The sequence below is a fragment of the Ptychodera flava genome (genome assembly GCF_041260155.1).
Source record: "Ptychodera flava strain L36383 chromosome 3 unlocalized genomic scaffold, AS_Pfla_20210202 Scaffold_25__1_contigs__length_14229661_pilon, whole genome shotgun sequence".
NCBI classification, from domain to species: domain Eukaryota; kingdom Metazoa; phylum Hemichordata; class Enteropneusta; family Ptychoderidae; genus Ptychodera; species Ptychodera flava.
In genome coordinates, this window is record NW_027248279.1 from 12,230,926 (window position 1) to 12,250,583 (window position 19,658).

The 19,658-nt window shown below is 36.5% G+C and overlaps 1 protein-coding gene across 3 annotated transcripts; it reads right to left on the reverse strand.

The window, feature by feature from the left end:
* Positions 1 to 86: 86 nt before the first annotated feature.
* On the reverse strand, positions 87 to 18,629 carry LOC139125507 (uncharacterized). 3 transcript variants are annotated; one of them, XM_070691574.1, is made up of 6 exons: positions 18,467 to 18,629; positions 6,172 to 6,311; positions 3,317 to 4,609; positions 3,116 to 3,196; positions 1,585 to 1,956; positions 87 to 1,003 (listed from the first exon to the last, which is right to left on the reverse strand). In XM_070691574.1, exons 1-6 carry the CDS (start codon positions 18,487 to 18,489, stop codon positions 789 to 791), a joined length of 2,124 nt encoding a protein of 707 aa, XP_070547675.1. In that variant the 5' UTR covers positions 18,490 to 18,629; the 3' UTR covers positions 87 to 788. The 3 variants fall into 3 exon arrangements, with proteins under 3 accessions (XP_070547675.1, XP_070547676.1, XP_070547677.1); XM_070691575.1 differs by lacking the exon at positions 87 to 1,003 and having other exon boundaries at positions 1,585 to 1,714; positions 18,467 to 18,628; XM_070691576.1 differs by lacking the exon at positions 87 to 1,003 and having other exon boundaries at positions 1,773 to 1,909; positions 18,467 to 18,628.
* Between the last annotated feature and the right edge of the window lie 1,029 nt (positions 18,630 to 19,658).

Below are 19,658 nucleotides of genomic sequence, written 5' to 3' on the forward strand. Positions count from 1 at the left end.
GAAAACGTTGAAACATTTCGTACGTCAATTGAAACGAACAGAAAATGCAAGCCCTGCAGTTGAATCATTTATTTATTTATCATTCATTCATTCATTCATTCATTCATTCATTCATTCATTCATTCATTCATTCATTCATTCATTCATTCATTCATTCACATAAGTATGAAAGGGTGGTATTGTATTGATGACCGATTCCCTGAGATGCCCTGAAATATATAATGTGCTAAAGAGCAAAATTGTGTAACTTTTAAGATTATCAAAAACCAATGATTTGCAATATATAACATATATCTTTGAAATACTGTGCAGAGTTTCGAAAACTGCTAATAAAAGCATTGAATTGAATTTCAATAATGTCATCTGGAGTGTTTTGCCTGCCCCTTGAGATTACAAAACACAGCTTGAGAAGTTCCAGTTGGTGCACACCAAGTACAGTAATATGTTTGTCAGATCGCATACCACTTTGCTTTTCTGGAATGCTGATAGACGAGTCTGATAGCTTCGGCCTTTTGAATGGAATAACTGCTGTTCTTGGCATCTTTACTATTGCTTTTCATTTGCTTTTTTCATTTCTCCAAAAATACACTTACCTTAATGTTTTCGTACAACGTTGGTGAAATCTTTCAGAAATTGCGTAAAACTAGATATTTTCGCCATTATACACTTGCACAGAGAAGAGCTAATAGAGTACTCAAATTCAATAGTTTACATGTACATTGCAATACATCATAGTTAAATTTTTCTAATGATATCAGCACTTTGATTGGTTTTGACATTTTGGTGACTCACATTTGGCATAGTCGTGCTGACAGGGCGCAGGAACAGACGATATTGGGCAATAAGGAAAAACAAATAACAGTTTCAGAGTATATATGGAGGTCTACTTTAAAAAGCAAAAGATGTGCAAATGATGGTACTCTTACAATGGAAATCAACACTGCTATAAAGCATAACCCACTCATGGCAATCCAAAAGAGTCTTGCCGTAGCACGTTCTTGCTCTGTAAAACAAACAACAAACAATAATGCCTTTGCTACACAGGAAATATGAAAATGTTGCTCAAAACCATATCCAATATTCATTGTACCCAAATTTAACCAGTTCATATGTAACTTTTGGAATTGACAAATAATCGTGGTAAACATAATAAGCGTTTTTGATCATGTTGATGGAGATCTTAGCGAGATTGGGTAACTTATAAAAAGGTTTTTCATTATTTCCTGGTGTATTTTAGTGGCATAAATGAGACGAAAATGCACCTAATACATATAAATGGAAACATGTTAAACAATCATTTGCTTTAAAGCTTTAGTAACTTGAATATTTAGTCCCACGAAATGGGTTAATGATTCCAACATACCAATAATGAAACACGAAATAGTAACATTAGAGCTTTTTCTTTCAAGACTTTACTAACAACTACTAAAAATCTCAAAAAATCTGAGAGATATTTGTAGATCGGTTTAATGTTTGTCCGAATATTTTGACCAATTGAAATGTCAACAATACTTGGCTGCAAATTCAAGTCTCCTTGTGCTCTCAGTAGGAATATAATTTAACTATAATTTAAATTAACTATACCTTTATGGGCAATGTCAAGTCCCAACTTGCATTGGCGGTAGCGCCATCTTTCTATAGTTGTTCTCAGCCTTAGGTTTCCTGCACCAACAGACTTTAGTTTGACGTTTTTCTCTACGTCTGTTTGAATCATCTGAGACAGGGAACCATTCTCATAGTTAGCCCACAAGATATCAAGAGTTACAGTGGATGGACACAACAGGACGACCGACAACCCACGGTCAAATAGGAGCTGACACTTGATCTCAAAACTTCGAAGAAACTTCTCAAATCTCGGTAGATCATCACATGACTTTAATTCTTGGCGTATATTGTTTTTTAAATCCTCCTGCAAGGGTGTCATAGTATCAGGATTTAAACCAATCTTTAGACTTCCTGTCAACAAAAGTACGGAAGTGTTTGAGACGGGTACAGCAAAGGTGGGACTTGAAAATTTATTGAATGTCAAATTCATCCTCAAATGCCTTCCGGTACTTTCCGTTTCTGCCATTTCTATTTTCGGCGCGCCCTTCGGATGCAATAGGGCATAAAACAATTCATTGATGATCCAGGCAGCCACCCTGAGGCGAAAGATCTAGGTTTAGGCTTTGCCCAGATTACAGGGAGTCTGGCAGTGCGTAGTAATTTCATTTAATGACATGTTGGTGAGTAAAAGGTGATAGCAATGTGCACGAAACGGGTATGCCACATATCACCATTGATGGAAACTATCAGGAACCGCTCCTTAAACAGATTGTATTGCAGTTGATAATATTTAGCATAGAGATTACTTCTTATAACGTGCTCGGAGTGCTGCAACTGTAAGAATTTCGTAATAAGCTAGTTTTGAAATCCCAAATCGCAGTTTCGTTAGCATCATGGCAACAGGGTAATGATCAGGCCGTGAATTACGTAACCTTTCATCAATACAACAGAGGCACAAATGATATTCGATATCCTGTCGTAGAAGAAGACATGGTTAACAAGCGTAGTTGTTAGCCAAATTGGAGCGTCTTATCAGCATTTAGCTCCACTGCTCAGACAATATTTTTCTGCGTGAATTTCTTTCTTGCTTTTCAGGGATAACACTGTTACAGACGAGCTGATGAGAACACTGAAAGCAAAATATGTGTAGAATTTGCAGGTATTTTGTCATGTCAAGATTGGCAGTCAAAAGACAACCCTCTTGCCAAATCTAAAAAAACTACGCAAGTGGTGTTATTGCATACGCAGACATTTCGTCTCATTTGACGTCATACCATTAAGAATTTGTCAAAAAAAAGAGAATATTAGAAATTGATCAACGATGTATAGGCCACGTCAGGACTAATACAAAGACACACATTGTTACCGACATTTTGCTGATTATAATTCAGTTGTACAAATGAACTTTGTAAGTCTTCTCTCCTCTCCTGTCTTTCTATTTTAGTAAAATTACCATGTTGTCTATACCATGATAAATGGTGTTTTGCAAGGCAGTTCTTACTCTTACCCTCAATGTCTGCTTGTTTTTTAATCAATCTTTGTCCAGTTATTTAGTTTTTCCATAACTTACCCATTTCAGTCAAGGAGATATCATCAGTGCGATTAGCCGTTCCTGATTTGTTTACATGCTCTCCTTCCGGAATGTTGCTGTCTGTAAAACATCAATGACAACATAAAATTGAACGCATCAGTAAAAACTATTGTTTGAGTCTTTAATCATTAAATATATTTGTCAACATCAGCATTCTTAAGAATAACTTTGGATTCTTACCTTTTGAAAAACGTCTTTCCTGTAACTTTGCGTGGACTTCTTCTTTGAATTTTGTCGACAAATTTTTATGTGAATCGTCAATAAATCCTTCTCTCATCGACATTGTTAAAATATTTTGCAGTGTTTTGGCATTTTCGAAAAAGGTTTCATACGAGTTTTGATTTCCGAGAAAGTGAGCGACTTTCTCTTTCAGTCTGCCGGCAATCTTTGCCGGATCGTCATGTATTCCAAATCCTCCGACCACTATCATATTGTATTGTTCCATCATGTCCTGTTTCAAATATTCGGCAACGCCAGAGTGTGTAGTTATTACTGTTGGTACACCAGCTGCACTGGACATTAGAGTAATCATTCCGAACGGATCTTGCTCAGGTGTGAATAGATGTAGATGACACTGTTTAAAATCATTTGATATTTTTTCAATTACGTCACCTGAAAATGGGTATGCTTTAACGGATACATGAGGTGAGTCAGTTTTGATCCTTAATAGATCTTGGCATTCACGCGCAATTTTCTGTGGTAATCCACGGATTTTCCACTCAAATCTGTTGACCAATCTGTTCATTGCAACAGTGTCATTAGCAAGTTTACCGATTGCAAGAGCGGCAATTTCAGAATTTTTTGTGCAATCCGACACACTTTTAGCAGCGAAGTCAAAAGATAGAATTTCAATCTTTCCTTCTACAAACGGACAAGAAACACCAGTATTTAATATTTTATCATCCACACCCGGAATGAACTGCAAATGTTCAGGAGTAAAATCTGTTTTCGTAATAGTACGAAATTTGTTCCTGAAGTGCGAATATATTCTAGGTCCTATGGAAATAAGAAATTTTGCAGACTGAGCGTGCTCAAGGATATTATTAGCATGATTTTCAATAACCAAAGCTTCCTTGTCAGTATCCTCTGGTATGTGAGTGAGAAAAAGTACAAAACTAGCATCTTGAAAGTAGGAATCTTGCATACTCAGAGCGGCATCTGAAAGACTTTCATCATCAGCATAGCCAATGATAACGGAGATGTTTTTGAACTCTTTAAGAATCGGAAAGTAAACCTGATGACGGAGTAGCCTATCTGAATAAGGCATGTCTTCTGAAACTTCTGCAGCAATGATCAAGTCAATTCCATGGTTTCTTGCATCTCTGATTTCTTCCTCAGTAGCATCAAACACGGTTATATAAACACTGTGCCCTGTCTTCTTAAGCAGAGTTGATATATCTTTCTGAATGATGTTCCAGGAAAGGTCACCTGTTCTCGGCCACCACCCAGTGCCTGCTATCAGAATGACGCCGTCTGAAATTCAATTTTTTTAAATAATTCCTTGGATGACATGCAGTGAGTCAAGGTGTTATGTAAGTCCTTTTCCCCAAACTCTTGACCTGAGTTTAAATAATCTAGAACATTCTTAGGGTAACGGTCCTTCATTCATGACCTTGAAGTCAATCAGTCATGTTTACAATTTCTGGAAATTCAATTAGTCACAAGTGGAGACTTTTAGAGCAGTATAAGCATATCAATAGAAGATATAGATTGTTCTTATGTTCTCTTATATAACCATTTATACTGGGGCAGCATGATTTTCTGTCAGACATTTGAGATAGTGTCTCTGACGTGTTACTTCAAGGCTTTGGAAACTCCAGCACTATTAATTTCAAGACCTTCACAGCAATGCTGGATTTATCCTGTGGACTTGGTGCAACCTCAAACATTCAAGCCAAGGACTGCATCGGTCTGTCTCACTGTCTGACTCTGAAGCCTAGTGCCGTCTCAGCTGAGATAAGTAGTCTGAAAACGTTTACAGTTTTTACTTTATCCCTTGGCTTACTGATTAGTTTTATTTTTCGTAATAAATTTCGTTTAAAAAGGAAATTGTTGAGTTCACCAATCCGTTCGTTTCAAATGCAAAGATGATAAACAAGCAATGACAGAAAAAAAAACGTGTGATTTTAGGTACTGACATAATCGTCTACTCAGGCCGACCACGTGGAAGGACTGCGTTTCAGCAATACATTGTAACTTCGGATTCTAAAGGCTTTGTTATGCACAATCCCTCTATGTCGATGGAGGGACCGTGTTTTGTTTTTGTTTTTGTTAGTTTACTTAAGCTGACTAAATACACCATAATATTTTATGAAACGTTTAAGGAAGTTTTTTCTATTATTTCTGTGCATATGGGACCCACACAACGGGTCTGTTGCTGAGCACAACCTATTCAAGCTTCCCCTGTGCATATCCAACTTTTAAAACGGCGGTTGTGCCGAAAGTGGTGACTGCGGCTGAAGTGGCTCAATCATATAAACAACAAAGGGACGCGACCTAAGTTTATTTGGAAAGTCTTACAGTGATTGGAAGCAACAAGGTTGGCGAACTATGAACATGTATCACATGTTGAATTTGCTTCACATTTCCTCGACATTTGTCAACCTTTGCATACCAGACGATCCCTCTCTTTAGACCAAATAACACAGAGTGCGTGATGCCGTCATTGTTTAACAATACTAAACATGAGTTATGTAGAATAACGGATACAAGTAAAAGTAATAAGGTACGAACGGTGACATCAGTGATGCCAAGTCAATTGTCCCAGAACATTTTCTGCAAAACGTTTCTACCTTTTCAAAATAATAGACTTAAATTGTTTACCACATGCCTGTTTGTTAAAAATGGCAGTGTTATCTTTTACTTACGACGTCCTTCCCTTAATTACATAGCCCATTAAAGAACAATAAAAAATTACATGTTCATTTCTATTAAAATTACAACCGTTGAGATAATTTTAGTTAAATATTGGAATGACTGACGAAGAAGTGGAAGGGAAAAAGGATAGACATTCAAATGTATACCAGTATACTTGCCTTCTCTCACTGCACATTGACTAGAATTCTTTTCGCATTGCCCTCTTTCTGATTCGATTTCAACATCACTCTGCAAAGGTGGTTGTGTTGGCTCCTGGCATCGGACTGAAGCCCCGATGAAAATCGTCCAATACAGCAGTCTATAATATGTAAAACGTTAATTTTTAACAAAATGAAAACAGTTTTGTATTAATTTCATAAAATGAGATTTAATGACTAAGTGAATTTAGCGAACTGTAAAGATTAGCATTTGAATTCGTGTGCATCTTTATGCATAGCAACTGGTACGCAAAGGAAGATTCTCCAAAGCATATGTTTTGAGTAATAACAATCTTCCTGCTTACAGTGTAAGCATTCATCTAGTCAGACAATTATTCTGTAAGCAACAAGTGGGTAACCTAGGATATGAAAATCGGTCAAAAATGCAATTCCAACGACCAACTGGCACAGTGTTTGAGCAAAAATACATCAAGCGCTTTTGAAAGAAGTTTTTTTTTGCTTAAAACTTTATCTTGGCCAAAAAATTTCTATTGATCAATTTTACTTTGTAGCTACGTCTCATGTTAGACTTTGTCGAATTGATATAGTCAAGTATCTGATATTTTTTTGCAATCGCCTAGAGGGAAACAATTCCTTTGTGTCGTTGTTTGTTACAGTACCCGTAAAGGAAGTACATTTTGCTTTAGGTGTTACAGAATGTGAAAATGTGATATGTTACATCATTTTTATGGATGAAATGTATTTTATCCATGATTCTCACAAAATAATGCCATAAGCATATAGTATTATCTTGCTTGGTGGTTTGGTTCCTGCACTGCCATTTTCATGTGTTTTTTTATTAGTTTTTTCGACTGTTGAAATGACCATAAGAAACATTCACACATGTTGTGCAAGGTTAAATTGTCAATTGCAGTGACCACGGACGGTTTGTTAACAGCAACAATGAGATTTTGTACAACGATTGAAAAAGTTTGTGTGAATTCTCTGCACTTTAAATTCGATTTTGCTACCGAAGTGAGACATAAAAGTCTCAGGGGTCAACAATAGAAGTAAAGCTTCAGGTTATCCTGGAACATCATGGGATGCCAAAATGCTTAAAAAGATGAAAAGATGAATGAGTCGAAATAGTTCCAGAACTTACGGCATGAAGGTATTCACAAGATCACTATTCAAATTCTTGATGTGATGAGAAGTCCACTTTACCCACAATGCATTTTAATTTCGTATACTCCCAGCACAAGACAAAATCTATTAAAGGTAGTAGAAATTCCTTTTGTAATCCGTATGGTTTCTTAGCATTAGCTTTGAAAATAACAAGTATGAAATCCTATTAATGAACTGTAGTCTTTTTCGACTGTCGAAAAGATTTATGTAATTCTAGAACTCACATAGATTTATTTACATCCATTTTCATTAAATCTGTAATTTACTTTTATTCATTAGCAAATAAAACTTACATTTTCATTGTAACTATGGGTTGGACGTGATGATTTTTATGTGCAGTAACAACGTGTCCTTTTTTGCTCACGTGTTTACACACGTGAGCATATGTCGCAGCGATGTCTGTGTGTCTGTGCTGTCTGTCCGTCTGTGTGTGTGTCTGTCTGTCTGTCTGTTGGTCCGATATCTCAAAAACGGCTCATCAGATCAGAATCAAATATGGTACATATATTCAGTTAGCAAATGGCAAGAACTGATTAGTTTTTGGTGGGTGTGGCTTGCATACTTTTTGCTCATTTGCATAATTAATGATTTTAGAAAAAAACGGATATACATTAAAAACGACTACACACAATTTGATGAGATTTGCTACAAATGTTGATCACACCAAGATATATCAGCAGTGGAAACCATTAAGGGGTGACATGAAAGATAAATGCTAATTTGCATATTTAATGAACTTCCTAACTACGGATATATGTCTGATTTGACTCGATCAAAATTAACCAAACTTGGTATGTACATTAAAGATACTATGATTTAACATTATTGAAAGTCATTAAGCGTTTTAACTTCAGCCAATTCCTAATTTGCATATTTCATGAACTTTGTTAATTAGGGATATATATTTGAAATGACTGGACCAAAGTTGATGAAACTTGCTACATGTATTGAAGCCACTATGATACAACATTTTTGAAAGTCATTAAGCATTTTTACTTCAGCCAATTCCTAATTTGCATATTTAATGAACTTTCCCAATTAGGGATATATATCTGAATTAACTTGATTGTAGTTGTTGAAACTTGCTATATATATCAAAGATACTGTGATATAACATTATTGAAAGTCAAAAGACATTTTTACTTCAGCCAAAACCTAATTTGAATATTAAATGAATTTTCATAATTAGGGATATTTATCTGAATTGACTTGATCAAAATTGATGAAACTTGCTATGTACATTAAAGACACTATAATACAATATTATTGAAAGTCATTAAGCATTTTCTCTTTAGCCAATTCCTAATTTTTCATATTTAATGCTCTTTCTTAATTAGAGATATATATCTGAATTGACTTGACCAAAGTTGACAAATTTGCTACACATATTATGGTGTCCAATCCATCCAAATTACTACTTTGATTTTACACACTTGACATGCAACTCCGTTTTCTATTTCACTACTCACATGCTATTCCACTACTCCGATCCTATTCCACAACTGTGTATGCTATTCATTTTCTATTTCACAATTCAACATGCTCTTTCGAATTTCATTTCACAACACAACATGCCATTGCAAATCCTATTTCACTACTCAACATGCTATTCCACTACTCCGTATCCTATTCCACAACTGTGTATGCTATTCCAAATTCTATTTCACAATTCACATGCTCTTTCGAATTTCATTTCACAACACAACATGCCATTCCAAATCCTATTTCACTACTCAACATGCTATTCCACTACTCCGTATCCTATTCCACAACTGTGCATGCTTTTCCATTTCTATTTCACAATTCAACATGCTCTTTCGAATTTCATTTCACAACACAACATGCCATTGCAAATCCTATTTCACTACTCAACATGCTTTCCCTACTCCGTATCTATTCCACAACTGTGTATGCTATTCCATTTTCTATTTCACAATTCAACATGCTCTTTCGAATTTCATTTCACAACACAACATGCCATTGCAAATCCTATTTCACAACTCAACATGCTCTTCCGAATTTCATTTGACAACACACATGCCATTGCAAATCCTATTTCACTACTCAACATGCTTTCCCTACTCCGTATCCTATTCCACAACTGTGTATGCTATTCCATTTTCTATTTCACAATTCAACATGCTCTTTCGAATTTCATTCACAACACAACATGCCATTGCAAATTCTATTTCACAACTCAACATGCTCTTTCCAATTTCATTTACAACACAACATGCCATTGCAAATCCTATTTCACTACTCAACATGCTATTCCACTACTCCGTATCCTATTCCACAACTGTGTATGCTATTCCATTTTCTATTTCACAATTCAACATGCTCTTTCGAATTTCATTTCACAACACAACATGCCATTGCAAATCCTATTTCACAACTCAACATGCTCTTCCGAATTTCATTTGACAACACAACATGCCATTGCAAATCCTATTTCACTACTCAACATGCTATTCCACTACTCCGTATCCTATTCCACAACGTACATGCCATTCCAAATCTATTTCACAACTCAACATGCTCTTTCGAATTTCATTTGACAACACATCATGCCATTGCAAATCCTATTTCACAATCCCATTCTAAACCTAGCTCTGCGGAGCAGGGCATTGTTACTGGCTATCGAACAAGATTCAAAATGGCGGACGCGAAATGGTCCCCTCGCACAGAGAGAGAAATGCGAACTTTGCACAAGTCTAAAAACGCAGCTTAACAAATTGTGTATGTAAACAAGATGAGCGTGCTCGAAAACTAGGATCGATCACGATTTTAAATTAAAAATTGGCTGTTTTTGGAAAAGAAACTGCGCGCTGCAATCAGCAGTTTTGTCTATGGTGCACCGTGCGTGGGAGGCTTATCGTGAAAGACCGAGATTTACTATATGGCGTCTGATACGGATATGGTCCCATCGCAGAGATGAAAGTGGGCTTTGTGTAAGTTCAAAAGCACAGCTTAGCTCATCGTGCATCTAGACAAGTTGAGCGTGCTCAAAATAGGAGATCGATCACGATTTTGGGTGAAAAAAAACGATTGTTTTCGGTGGAGAAACTGCGCGTTGCAACCAGTGGTTGGTTTTGCCTATGCGGTCAGCAGGGCTGTGGTGGGAGGCCTTTAGCCGGCAAGGGGTGGACCATTGGGGAGTGGACAATTTTCGAAAAAAAATTCCCCACAAATTTCAATAAAAAAAATAAGCCAAAGAAACTTGAGAAAAACAGATGACGCACTTAGGTAAAAGGAAAAAAATCCGTCAAAAGTTACTTTCTGAAACACATTTTTATTTTAGTCTGCATCAGATATACTATGATTCTTTGGCCAGAGGGGGGGGGGGAGGGAGATCTGAAGGGTATAATCGTGGCCAGTAAATGAAGTAACTTTTTTATTTTATAACTTTTTGTTCTGTTTATCATATTTTTTCTTTCACTGAAGTTTGGCATCGTAAAGTAATTCGAGATATAAGATAATATAAAAATCATATCTGTGATATCGATTGTTAACAACTGTATTGTGGGTCTTTACACTATGATTAATTAACAAGAATTCAACAATTTAGGCAGCTTGCATCGGTACATAAAATGGGAAATATTCACCAACCATATGACAAACAATCAGTTTCCCACCACAGCCCTGCTGACCGCCATAGGCAAAACCAACCACTGGTTGCAACGCGCAGTTTCTCCACCGAAAACAATCGTTTTTTTTCACCCAAAATCGTGATCGATCTCCTATTTTGAGCACGCTCAACTTGTCTAGATGCACGATGAGCTAAGCTGTGCTTTTGAACTTACACAAAGCCCACTTTCATCTCTCTATGCGATGGGACCATATCCGTATCAGACGCCATATAGTAAGGGGAGAACCATTTGATTTCTAGGGGGGATATGGAGGATTTTGAGAAAAAAAAATTGTCACCAGGTGAGAGAGAAGAAAAAAATTGATCCTGTCATGGCCTGAGAAAAAAAAATTGTCATAACAGACAGAAGAGAAAAAAAAATTGTCACAATGCACCAGAAATAAGCAAAATTTGGAAACCTTATTCTCATGTATTCTTTGCCGGCGCGCCGCCATAGGCGGCGCAAATGTTTTACCACAAGCAATTCTTATGTTTCTTTTCCCAGCACTTATGATATAAGCATGCACTACATAGGTCTACTTTACACCTCAGTACACTCAATGTTTTCCTTCCCTTTTCTAACCCAAGAAATCATATTTCAGGATTTCTGTTGCAATATCTCAATGGCATAGGCACTATAAGGGGACTATTTGACTTCTGTAAATTGTGAAAATTTAAAACACAAGACAGGAGTCAATAAACTAAGTGTTAAAACCAATATATTATTTTCTCAATATAAATTTGTCAGAAAGATGTACCTTGACAATAAAAAATTGAGGAACAACAAATAATGAAATACAATGTGTGAGCCTTGTTTTTCTGACCACAAACACCGGATCGCAAACATACCATATTCAGGTTTTCATTAGAAGCTGGCAGCTGGAGAAATGACAAAAGGAGATCACAGATTTTCTGTTCCTGTATATTCATTTGTCTTCAGTCTCTGGCAAACAGAACTGTTTTTCACAAATTGTATTGTCATTGTTTGGTTGTTGAATATTGTGACTCAAAAACTGATCATGCATAAAATGTAGAAAAATATTGCAGTGTTCAATGTCATTTTCAAACAGTTTTACTGAGTGCAAAATAAACGAGTGCAAAATAAACTGAAACTCCTCTCAGATTGCACTATTAAACACATCTCAAGTGCTCTCCCCCTTGGGGTATTCTAACAGTTTCACTTAGTAAAAAAATTAAAAAACACCTCTCAGATTGCACCAGACTGCACCATTGCACACATCAATATCTTAAAAATTTCCATGCAAGATAGGGGAAAGCCCCTGTGACACTTTCCCCCTAAGCCTCTTTCATGTTCTCCCCGTGTACGGTACTTTCAAATTCTGCCCGGTCAGATATCCTAGTGAAAACCCTGTCATAATATCCATCCAAATTAAACAATATACTATATGATTAGATACTGCGTGATCTTTTATATCTTTATTTTATTGTGACTTTGAATTTCATTTTGATGTGTTCACCTTTTTTGAACCATCATGAGATAACTGATGATAGTCTAGCAGGGTACATCAGGATTTGAAAGGTCTTAAAAAAAAGACTTTACTGTTGCTGTATTTTGTAAATTTTACAATTTCGTGTATTGGTATTTAACTTTTCTAAGTGGGGGATCAGTCAAAATTTCAGAGTTAGAGAGGGAGGTTACTCAAATTCATCATGGTTGGCGAGGGGGGGGTCACTCGAAATTTCGGAGTTTCAGGCCGTAAATAATGACAGCTCCCTTATATACAACGCATTACAAACTTGATGACCAATAAAAAAAAATTGCACTGCTACTCCATTTGAAAAAAAAATTGATGCAGGTCTGACAGTAGAAAAAAGAAATTGCTGTCACTCTGACAGGAAAAAAAATTTGCTCCCATACCCACTTCCTCCATACCCCCCCCCCCCCAGAAATCAAATGGTTCTCCCCTAAATCTCGGTCTTTCACGATAAGCCTCCCACGCACGGTGCACCATAGACAAAACTGCTGATTGCAGCGCGCAGTTTCTTTTCCAAAAACAGCCAATTTTTAATTTAAAATCGTGATCGATCCTAGTTTTCGAGCACGCTCATCTTGTTTAGATACACAATGTGCTAAGCTGCGTTTTTAGACTTGTGCAAAGTTCGCATTTCTCTCTCTGTGCGAGGGGACCATTTCGCGTCCGCCATTTTGAATCTTGTTCGATAGCCAGTAACAATGCCCTGCTCCGCAGAGCTAGGTTTAGAATGGGATTGTGAAATAGGATTTGCAATGGCATGATGTGTTGTCAAATGAAATTCGAAAGAGCATGTTGAATTGTGAAATAGAAAATGGAATAGCATACACAGTTGTGGAATAGGATACGGAGTAGTGGAATAGCATGTTGAGTAGTGAAATAGGATTTGCAATGGCATGTTGTGTTGTGAAATGAAATTCGAAAGAGCATGTTGAGTTGTGAAATAGGATTTGCAATGGCATGTTGTGTTGTGAAATGAAATTCGAAAGAGCATGTTGAATTGTGAAATAGAAAATGGAATAGCATACACAGTTGTGGAATAGGATACGGAGTAGTGGAATAGCATGTTGAGTAGTGAAATAGGATTTGCAATGGCATGTTGTGTTGTGAAATGAAATTCGAAAGAGCATGTTGAGTGTGAAATAGGATTTGCAATGGCATGTTGTGTTGTGAAATGAAATTCGAAAGAGCATGTTGAATTGTGAAATAGAAAATGGAATAGCATACACAGTTGTGGAATAGGATACGGAGTAGTGGAATAGCATGTTGAGTAGTGAAATAGGATTTGCAATGGCATGTTGTGTTGTGAAATGAAATTCGAAAGAGCATGTTGAGTTGTGAAATAGGATTTGCAATGGCATGTTGTGTTGTGAAATGAAATTCGAAAGAGCATGTTGAATTGTGAAATAGAATGGAATAGCATACACAGTTGTGGAATAGGATACGGAGTAGTGGAATAGCATGTTGAGTAGTGAAATAGAAAACGGAGTTGCATGTCAAGTTGTAAAATCAAAGTAGTAATTTTGGCATGGATTGGACACCATACACATATTACAGATACCATGATAACATTATTGACAATCTTAAGCATTTTTACTAATGCCAATTCCTAATTTACATATTTAATGAACTTTGCTTATTAGGGATATATACCAGGATTTACTTGATCAAAGTTGGCAACATGCTATGTACATTGATGATTATACCAGGTACTAGGTTAAAACAATATCCAAAGTCACTTCACATTTTCATGTCAGCTGATTTATAATTTGCATATCTAAAGAGCTTTCACAGCTCGGCATATATGGCTTGAAGGACATGGCCAACAGTAATTACACTTGCTATATAAACTGGTGATACAATAAGAGCAGTCAAATAACTTTAATATTTTTATTTCAGCTAATTACATATTTGCATACTTCATGACCTTTTAGAATTAATCGGCAGTGATTATTATTCATTATGTTGATCATAGTAATTTCAATGAAGTTGCAAACATGTGCCAAAGGTTCAAATTTACACATAACTTCAATATATAATGAAACACGTGAGCATTTACAGTTCATATCTGGTAGTTTAAGATGTCAAGTTAGGTAAGGATTTGAAAGGAATAGTCAAGTTCACCACAGTTTAACTTTATCTCTTGTGTCATCATCCTTGTGTAATTGGTTAAGTTTGTAAGTTGTTCCAGATGTGGATGTACCAGCTGTTCTGGAAGAAAACAATGTTTACTTTTTCCTGTAGGGTTTCTGAGTTGATGATTTTATGTTGAAATTTCTCCATGTATCTGGTCTATGGGCAAAGTGTAAACATTGGTTGCATGTTATGTATTTCAGTCTATGTCAAATATTGTAAATGAAAAATCAAGAACAGTTTACTGTGTGCTTGTAAAAGATAACATATTTGTCAATACATAAACTGCCTTGCAGATTGATTGTCTTAAATATTATCACAGAAGTAGAAAAGGAAAAGAAACTAATCAAATTGCTGTAACATATTCACTCTCAGTGCCTGTATAGGCCTATACTTAACTATTTTATCATTACATTCAGCTGTTTGTTATATCTTTATCACTCTCCATTGCGCCAAGGCACACTTGGGGTCAATGTCATCACTCTGTGCCAGTCTGTGTATGTCAGTCTGTTTGTATATGTATGTCCATGTTTCATACAATTGTTGACTTGTTTTGATAACTATATGGGAGCGAACAGTGATGTTGTCACTATTTTTCAAAGTTGGTACAGTACAAGGACATTGACGAGATCATCCAATCATGTGGCAACATTTTTTGCTCACGTGTTAACACACGTGAGCATATGTCGCAGCGATGTCTGTCTGTCTGTCTGTCTGTCTGTCTGTCTGTCTGTCTGTCTGTCTGTCTGTCTGTCTGTTGGTCCGATATCTCAAAACGGCTTATCAGATCAGAATCAAATCTGGTACATATATTCAGTTAGCAAATGGCAAGAACTGATTAGTTTTTGGTAGGTGTGGCTTGCATACTTTTTGCTTATTTGCATAATTAATGATTTTAGAAAAAACGGATATTCATTAAAAACGACTGCACACAATTTGATGAGATTTGCTACATGTTGATCACACCAAGATATATCAGCAGTGGGAACCATTAAGGGGTGACATGAAAGAGAGTTGCTAATTTGCATATTTAATGAACTTTCCTAATTAGCGATATATGTCTGATTTGACTTGATCAAAATCGACCAAACTTGGTATGTATATTAAAGATACTATGATTTAACATTATTGAAAGTCATTAAGCATTTTAACTGCAGCCAATTCCTAATTTACATATTTAATGAACTTTGCTAATTAGAGATATATATTTAAATTGACTGGACCAAAGTTGAAACTTGCTACATGTATTGAAGCTACTATGATACAACATTTTTGAAAGCCATTAAACATTTTTACTTCAGCCAATTCCGAATTTGCATATTTAATAAACTTTCCCAATTAGGGATATATATCTGAATTAACTTGATTGTAGTTGTTGAAACTTGCTATATCAGAGTTCGCGTTTACGCAAAATCGTGCGTGTATATACGCATTGAAATTGACTCTCTACGCATTTTTTTCATCGTTATGCGTTTTTATACGCAAAGGATAACACCGAAAGCACTCCCCACGACTGAGCTTAGGCGACAACCAGACTAAATTTGTTGCAACACATTTCTGTCAATCACTCATTTTGTGTGGAAAGTTTCGGATTCTCTGGACGTTGTCTGAAAAATCGGCATCGTAGTCCACACGTTATCACGTTAGGCACGTTATCATGTCAGCTGTGCCTATGAATTACGTTGCTAATTTTCAGGCGAGCGATAGTTTCTGAAAGTGAGTGATTGACAGAAATGTTGCGACAAATTATATAAATGCCAACCGTGCACGATCATCGCTGTTCCCCAATTTTGATCAAGCACACATGCAGCATGGCGTCGAAGCAGACAAATCTGTTTTCTTTCAACTTTGCTCTACGAGTCCGTGAAAAAAATGATTCATCGGTAGAGCTCGTCGGAATCCCGATAAATTTTGAACACTGCAGAAGTGTCTGGATGGCAACTGGTCGTTCCGGCACCAAGTCGTTTCGGCCCAAGTCGTTTCGGCCTCTCAATTTCCGGCCTAAGTCACTTCGGCACTACAACCCAAGACGTTTCGGCATCTGTGTTTCGATTTTTTTTCAAACTATTCAGTAATTGACTGATCCGTCATATTCGTAAGCGTGACCTTTGCGTTCTGACCAGTACTTTATGTGCATTTTGTGTGAATTTTGCCGTGCTGTTTCGTCACCGCTTTCAAACTTTTGCCGTGTCGGCGGCTATTGATATCGATAAACTTGTGTCACAAATTTGAAAATGATATGAAGTTTTTTCTTACGGTCTCTTCCCATGTTCTCACAAAGATTAAAGCATGTACGTGAATGTTAGTTGACACTGTACTTTTTAGTACTTTGATTTGTAACATTACGCTCCAGCACTAGTTCCCACAGGTAGCCTTCAGCGGTGCCGAAACGTCTTGGGTTGCGGTGCCGAAACGTCGGACTTGGGGCCTGAAATTCGAAGGCCGAAACGTCTTGGGCCGAAACGACTTGGTGCCGAAACGTCCAGAAACCGTCTGGATAAGCTGCCATAACTCTAACTTTTGGGTTGCCCGATGTGTTTTGACAGTCGCATGTCTAACTTTCGCTGTTACGTTTCAACATTGTTCAAGTTGTTCGTTAAACTGTTTCATTAATATAATGTTACATCGTACAATCCGAATATGTAGTGTAGGTTTATTCAACGGCACATTGTATTTTGCAGTCAGTTTTTTCATCAATCGAGTGCGGAAGTGAAATTACGCACTCAAATCCAGCCATTACGCAATTTTAGCAGACTAATGCGTATGCCGTACGCGAGGAGAAAAAAGTCACCGCGAACACTGTATATACATCAAAGATACTGTGTATAATATTATTGAAAATCAAAAAACATTTTTACTTCAGCCAATTCCTAATTTGCATATTAAATGAACTTTCCTAATAAGAGATATATATCTGAATCAACTTGACCAAAGTTGACAAAACTTGCTACATATATTACAGATACCATGATACAACATTGTGGAAAATCATTAAGCATTTTTACTTAAGCCAATTCCTAATTTGCATATTTAATGACCTTTGCTTGTTAGGGATATATACTGGATTTACTTGATCAAAGTTAGCAAAACATGCTATGTACATTGATGATTATACCTGGTTAAAACAATATCAAAACGTCATTTCACATTTTTATGTCAGCTAATTTATAATTTGCATGTCTAATGAGCTTTCACAGCTCGGCATATATGGCTTGAAGGACTTGGCCAACGGTAATTACACTTGCTATATAATGTGGTGATACAATGACAGCAGTAAAAGAACTTTGATATTTTTGTTTCAGCTAATTACATATTTGCATACTTCATGACCTAATCGGCGGTGATTATTGTTCATTACGTTGATCATAATAATTACAGTGAAGTTGCAAACATGTGGCAAAGGTTCAATGTTACACATAACTGCAATATATAATGAAACACGTGAGCATTTTCAGTTCATATCTGGTTGCAGATGCGTTAAGGGCTGTACCAACCGAGCATTCCCTTCAATGTTTCTATTTGAGATAATGATCTTCTGAATACCTTCATGCCGTAAGTTCTGGAACTATATAGGCCTAAACTCATTCATCATCTTTTGAAGCACTTTGGCATCCCATGATGTTCCTGGATAATCTAAAGCTTTACTTCTATTGTTGACCGCCCGAGACTTTTATGTTTCACTTCAATTAAGTCTTAATTGGGTCGACATTCACTGCAACAGATGTAGGATTTGTAAGTCAAATATGTTTGTACTTTGCCCCTTACCGCGGACACTTTAACAAACTATAGGCTGGTCGACGTAAAAATGGCGACCTCCTGCGTCCTCATAATGCCACCTGTACTGTAATAACCATGGGATATGTACTATTCAACTTACGTTATGGTGACTAGTTTGTCCATTTTTCAACAATGCCTGGTCACATGGAAGATGACATTAGTTTACTGGTTAGCGTTGTGAGAGACTCTGGTAATGTCAAGCCTGCCGTAATTATGATAACATCGTTGACACGTAGAATGTGTTTGAATCAAGATACAAACAACCGGTATCGGACTGATTTTTGATAGTAGTATACGTCCGCCACATAGAAAGTAGTACTTTCTTTTACACCTGTCTACAAAGTACACGTATGGAATAGCTTACAAAACCTGACATATTATATCAAAACAGCCAAATATTAATCATCTTATACAAATATAACTTACATTTACTATACTCTTCTCTGGCAAAAAATCATGCACATACTCTGTAAGAATTCTAAACCAAAACTTCAAGTCAAAGTTGCAAATTATACGAGTAGGTGACCCGAGATAAAGCACAAGGCATGTTTATCCTTCAAAAGATTGCCAACCTTGAGGCATTAAAGATTATTAAGGTGAGTGAGGTCATGGACCAGGACGGTGTATTCTCATGTTCCTGGAATCATCTCAACGACAGCGCAGAGTCAATGTCAATTCTTCAAATGTAGTTTACGTGAAAGCAATGACTATTAGCAATGATTTTACTGCGACCGAGCCTCTTTCAAAGTCAATTTAATTTTATCAGGAGGGTACAGAACTATGATTGTGATATGCGATCAAATGTATTTGATTTCACTTTCTGTTAACAGGGTCAAGTTTTGATACATTTATTTATTTCGCGAAAGAAGGAAAAAATTTACTAGAATATGAAACACAATATACAATAACGATCCCATTTGAAAACAATGTTCTCTTTTCATTTTACCAATTTGAATTCCAGAAACTAAAAGGAATGTCCCTGATATAAACATGCGCATGCAATCATTCGTTTTAACAAAAATTTAATGGCATTCATACATCTTTAGACTTTTTGAGATAAAAGTCATGACATGTATATGAAACAAAATGATTCTAGATTACCAATTTTAGAACCGTCGAATGACATAAAATGTCCTTCATATTTCTATTCCTCTACGGTCCCCCCCCCTTCTCTTATTTGTTAATGCAGCCTTATGCGTGGCTGACCATAGTCATGAAACGGAGCTCACTTAAGAAGTCTGGGTCAAAAACACCGGTCAGATATTTTAACAACAATAGTCAATATGTTCAGA

Bases quoted from the DNA above. Each gene is read 5' to 3' on its own strand.
- LOC139125507 (XM_070691574.1), bottom strand. From the start codon at position 18,489: ATGGACAAACTAGTCACCATAAC. The intron at 4,610-6,171 runs GCAAGTATACTG...ATTGAATTTCAG, and splicing joins TCAATGTGCAGTGAGAGAAG to ACGGCGTCATTCTGATAGCA. The intron at 1,957-3,115 runs GTAAGTTATGGA...TTTTGTTGACAG, and splicing joins TATCTCCTTGACTGAAATGG to GAAGTCTAAAGATTGGTTTA.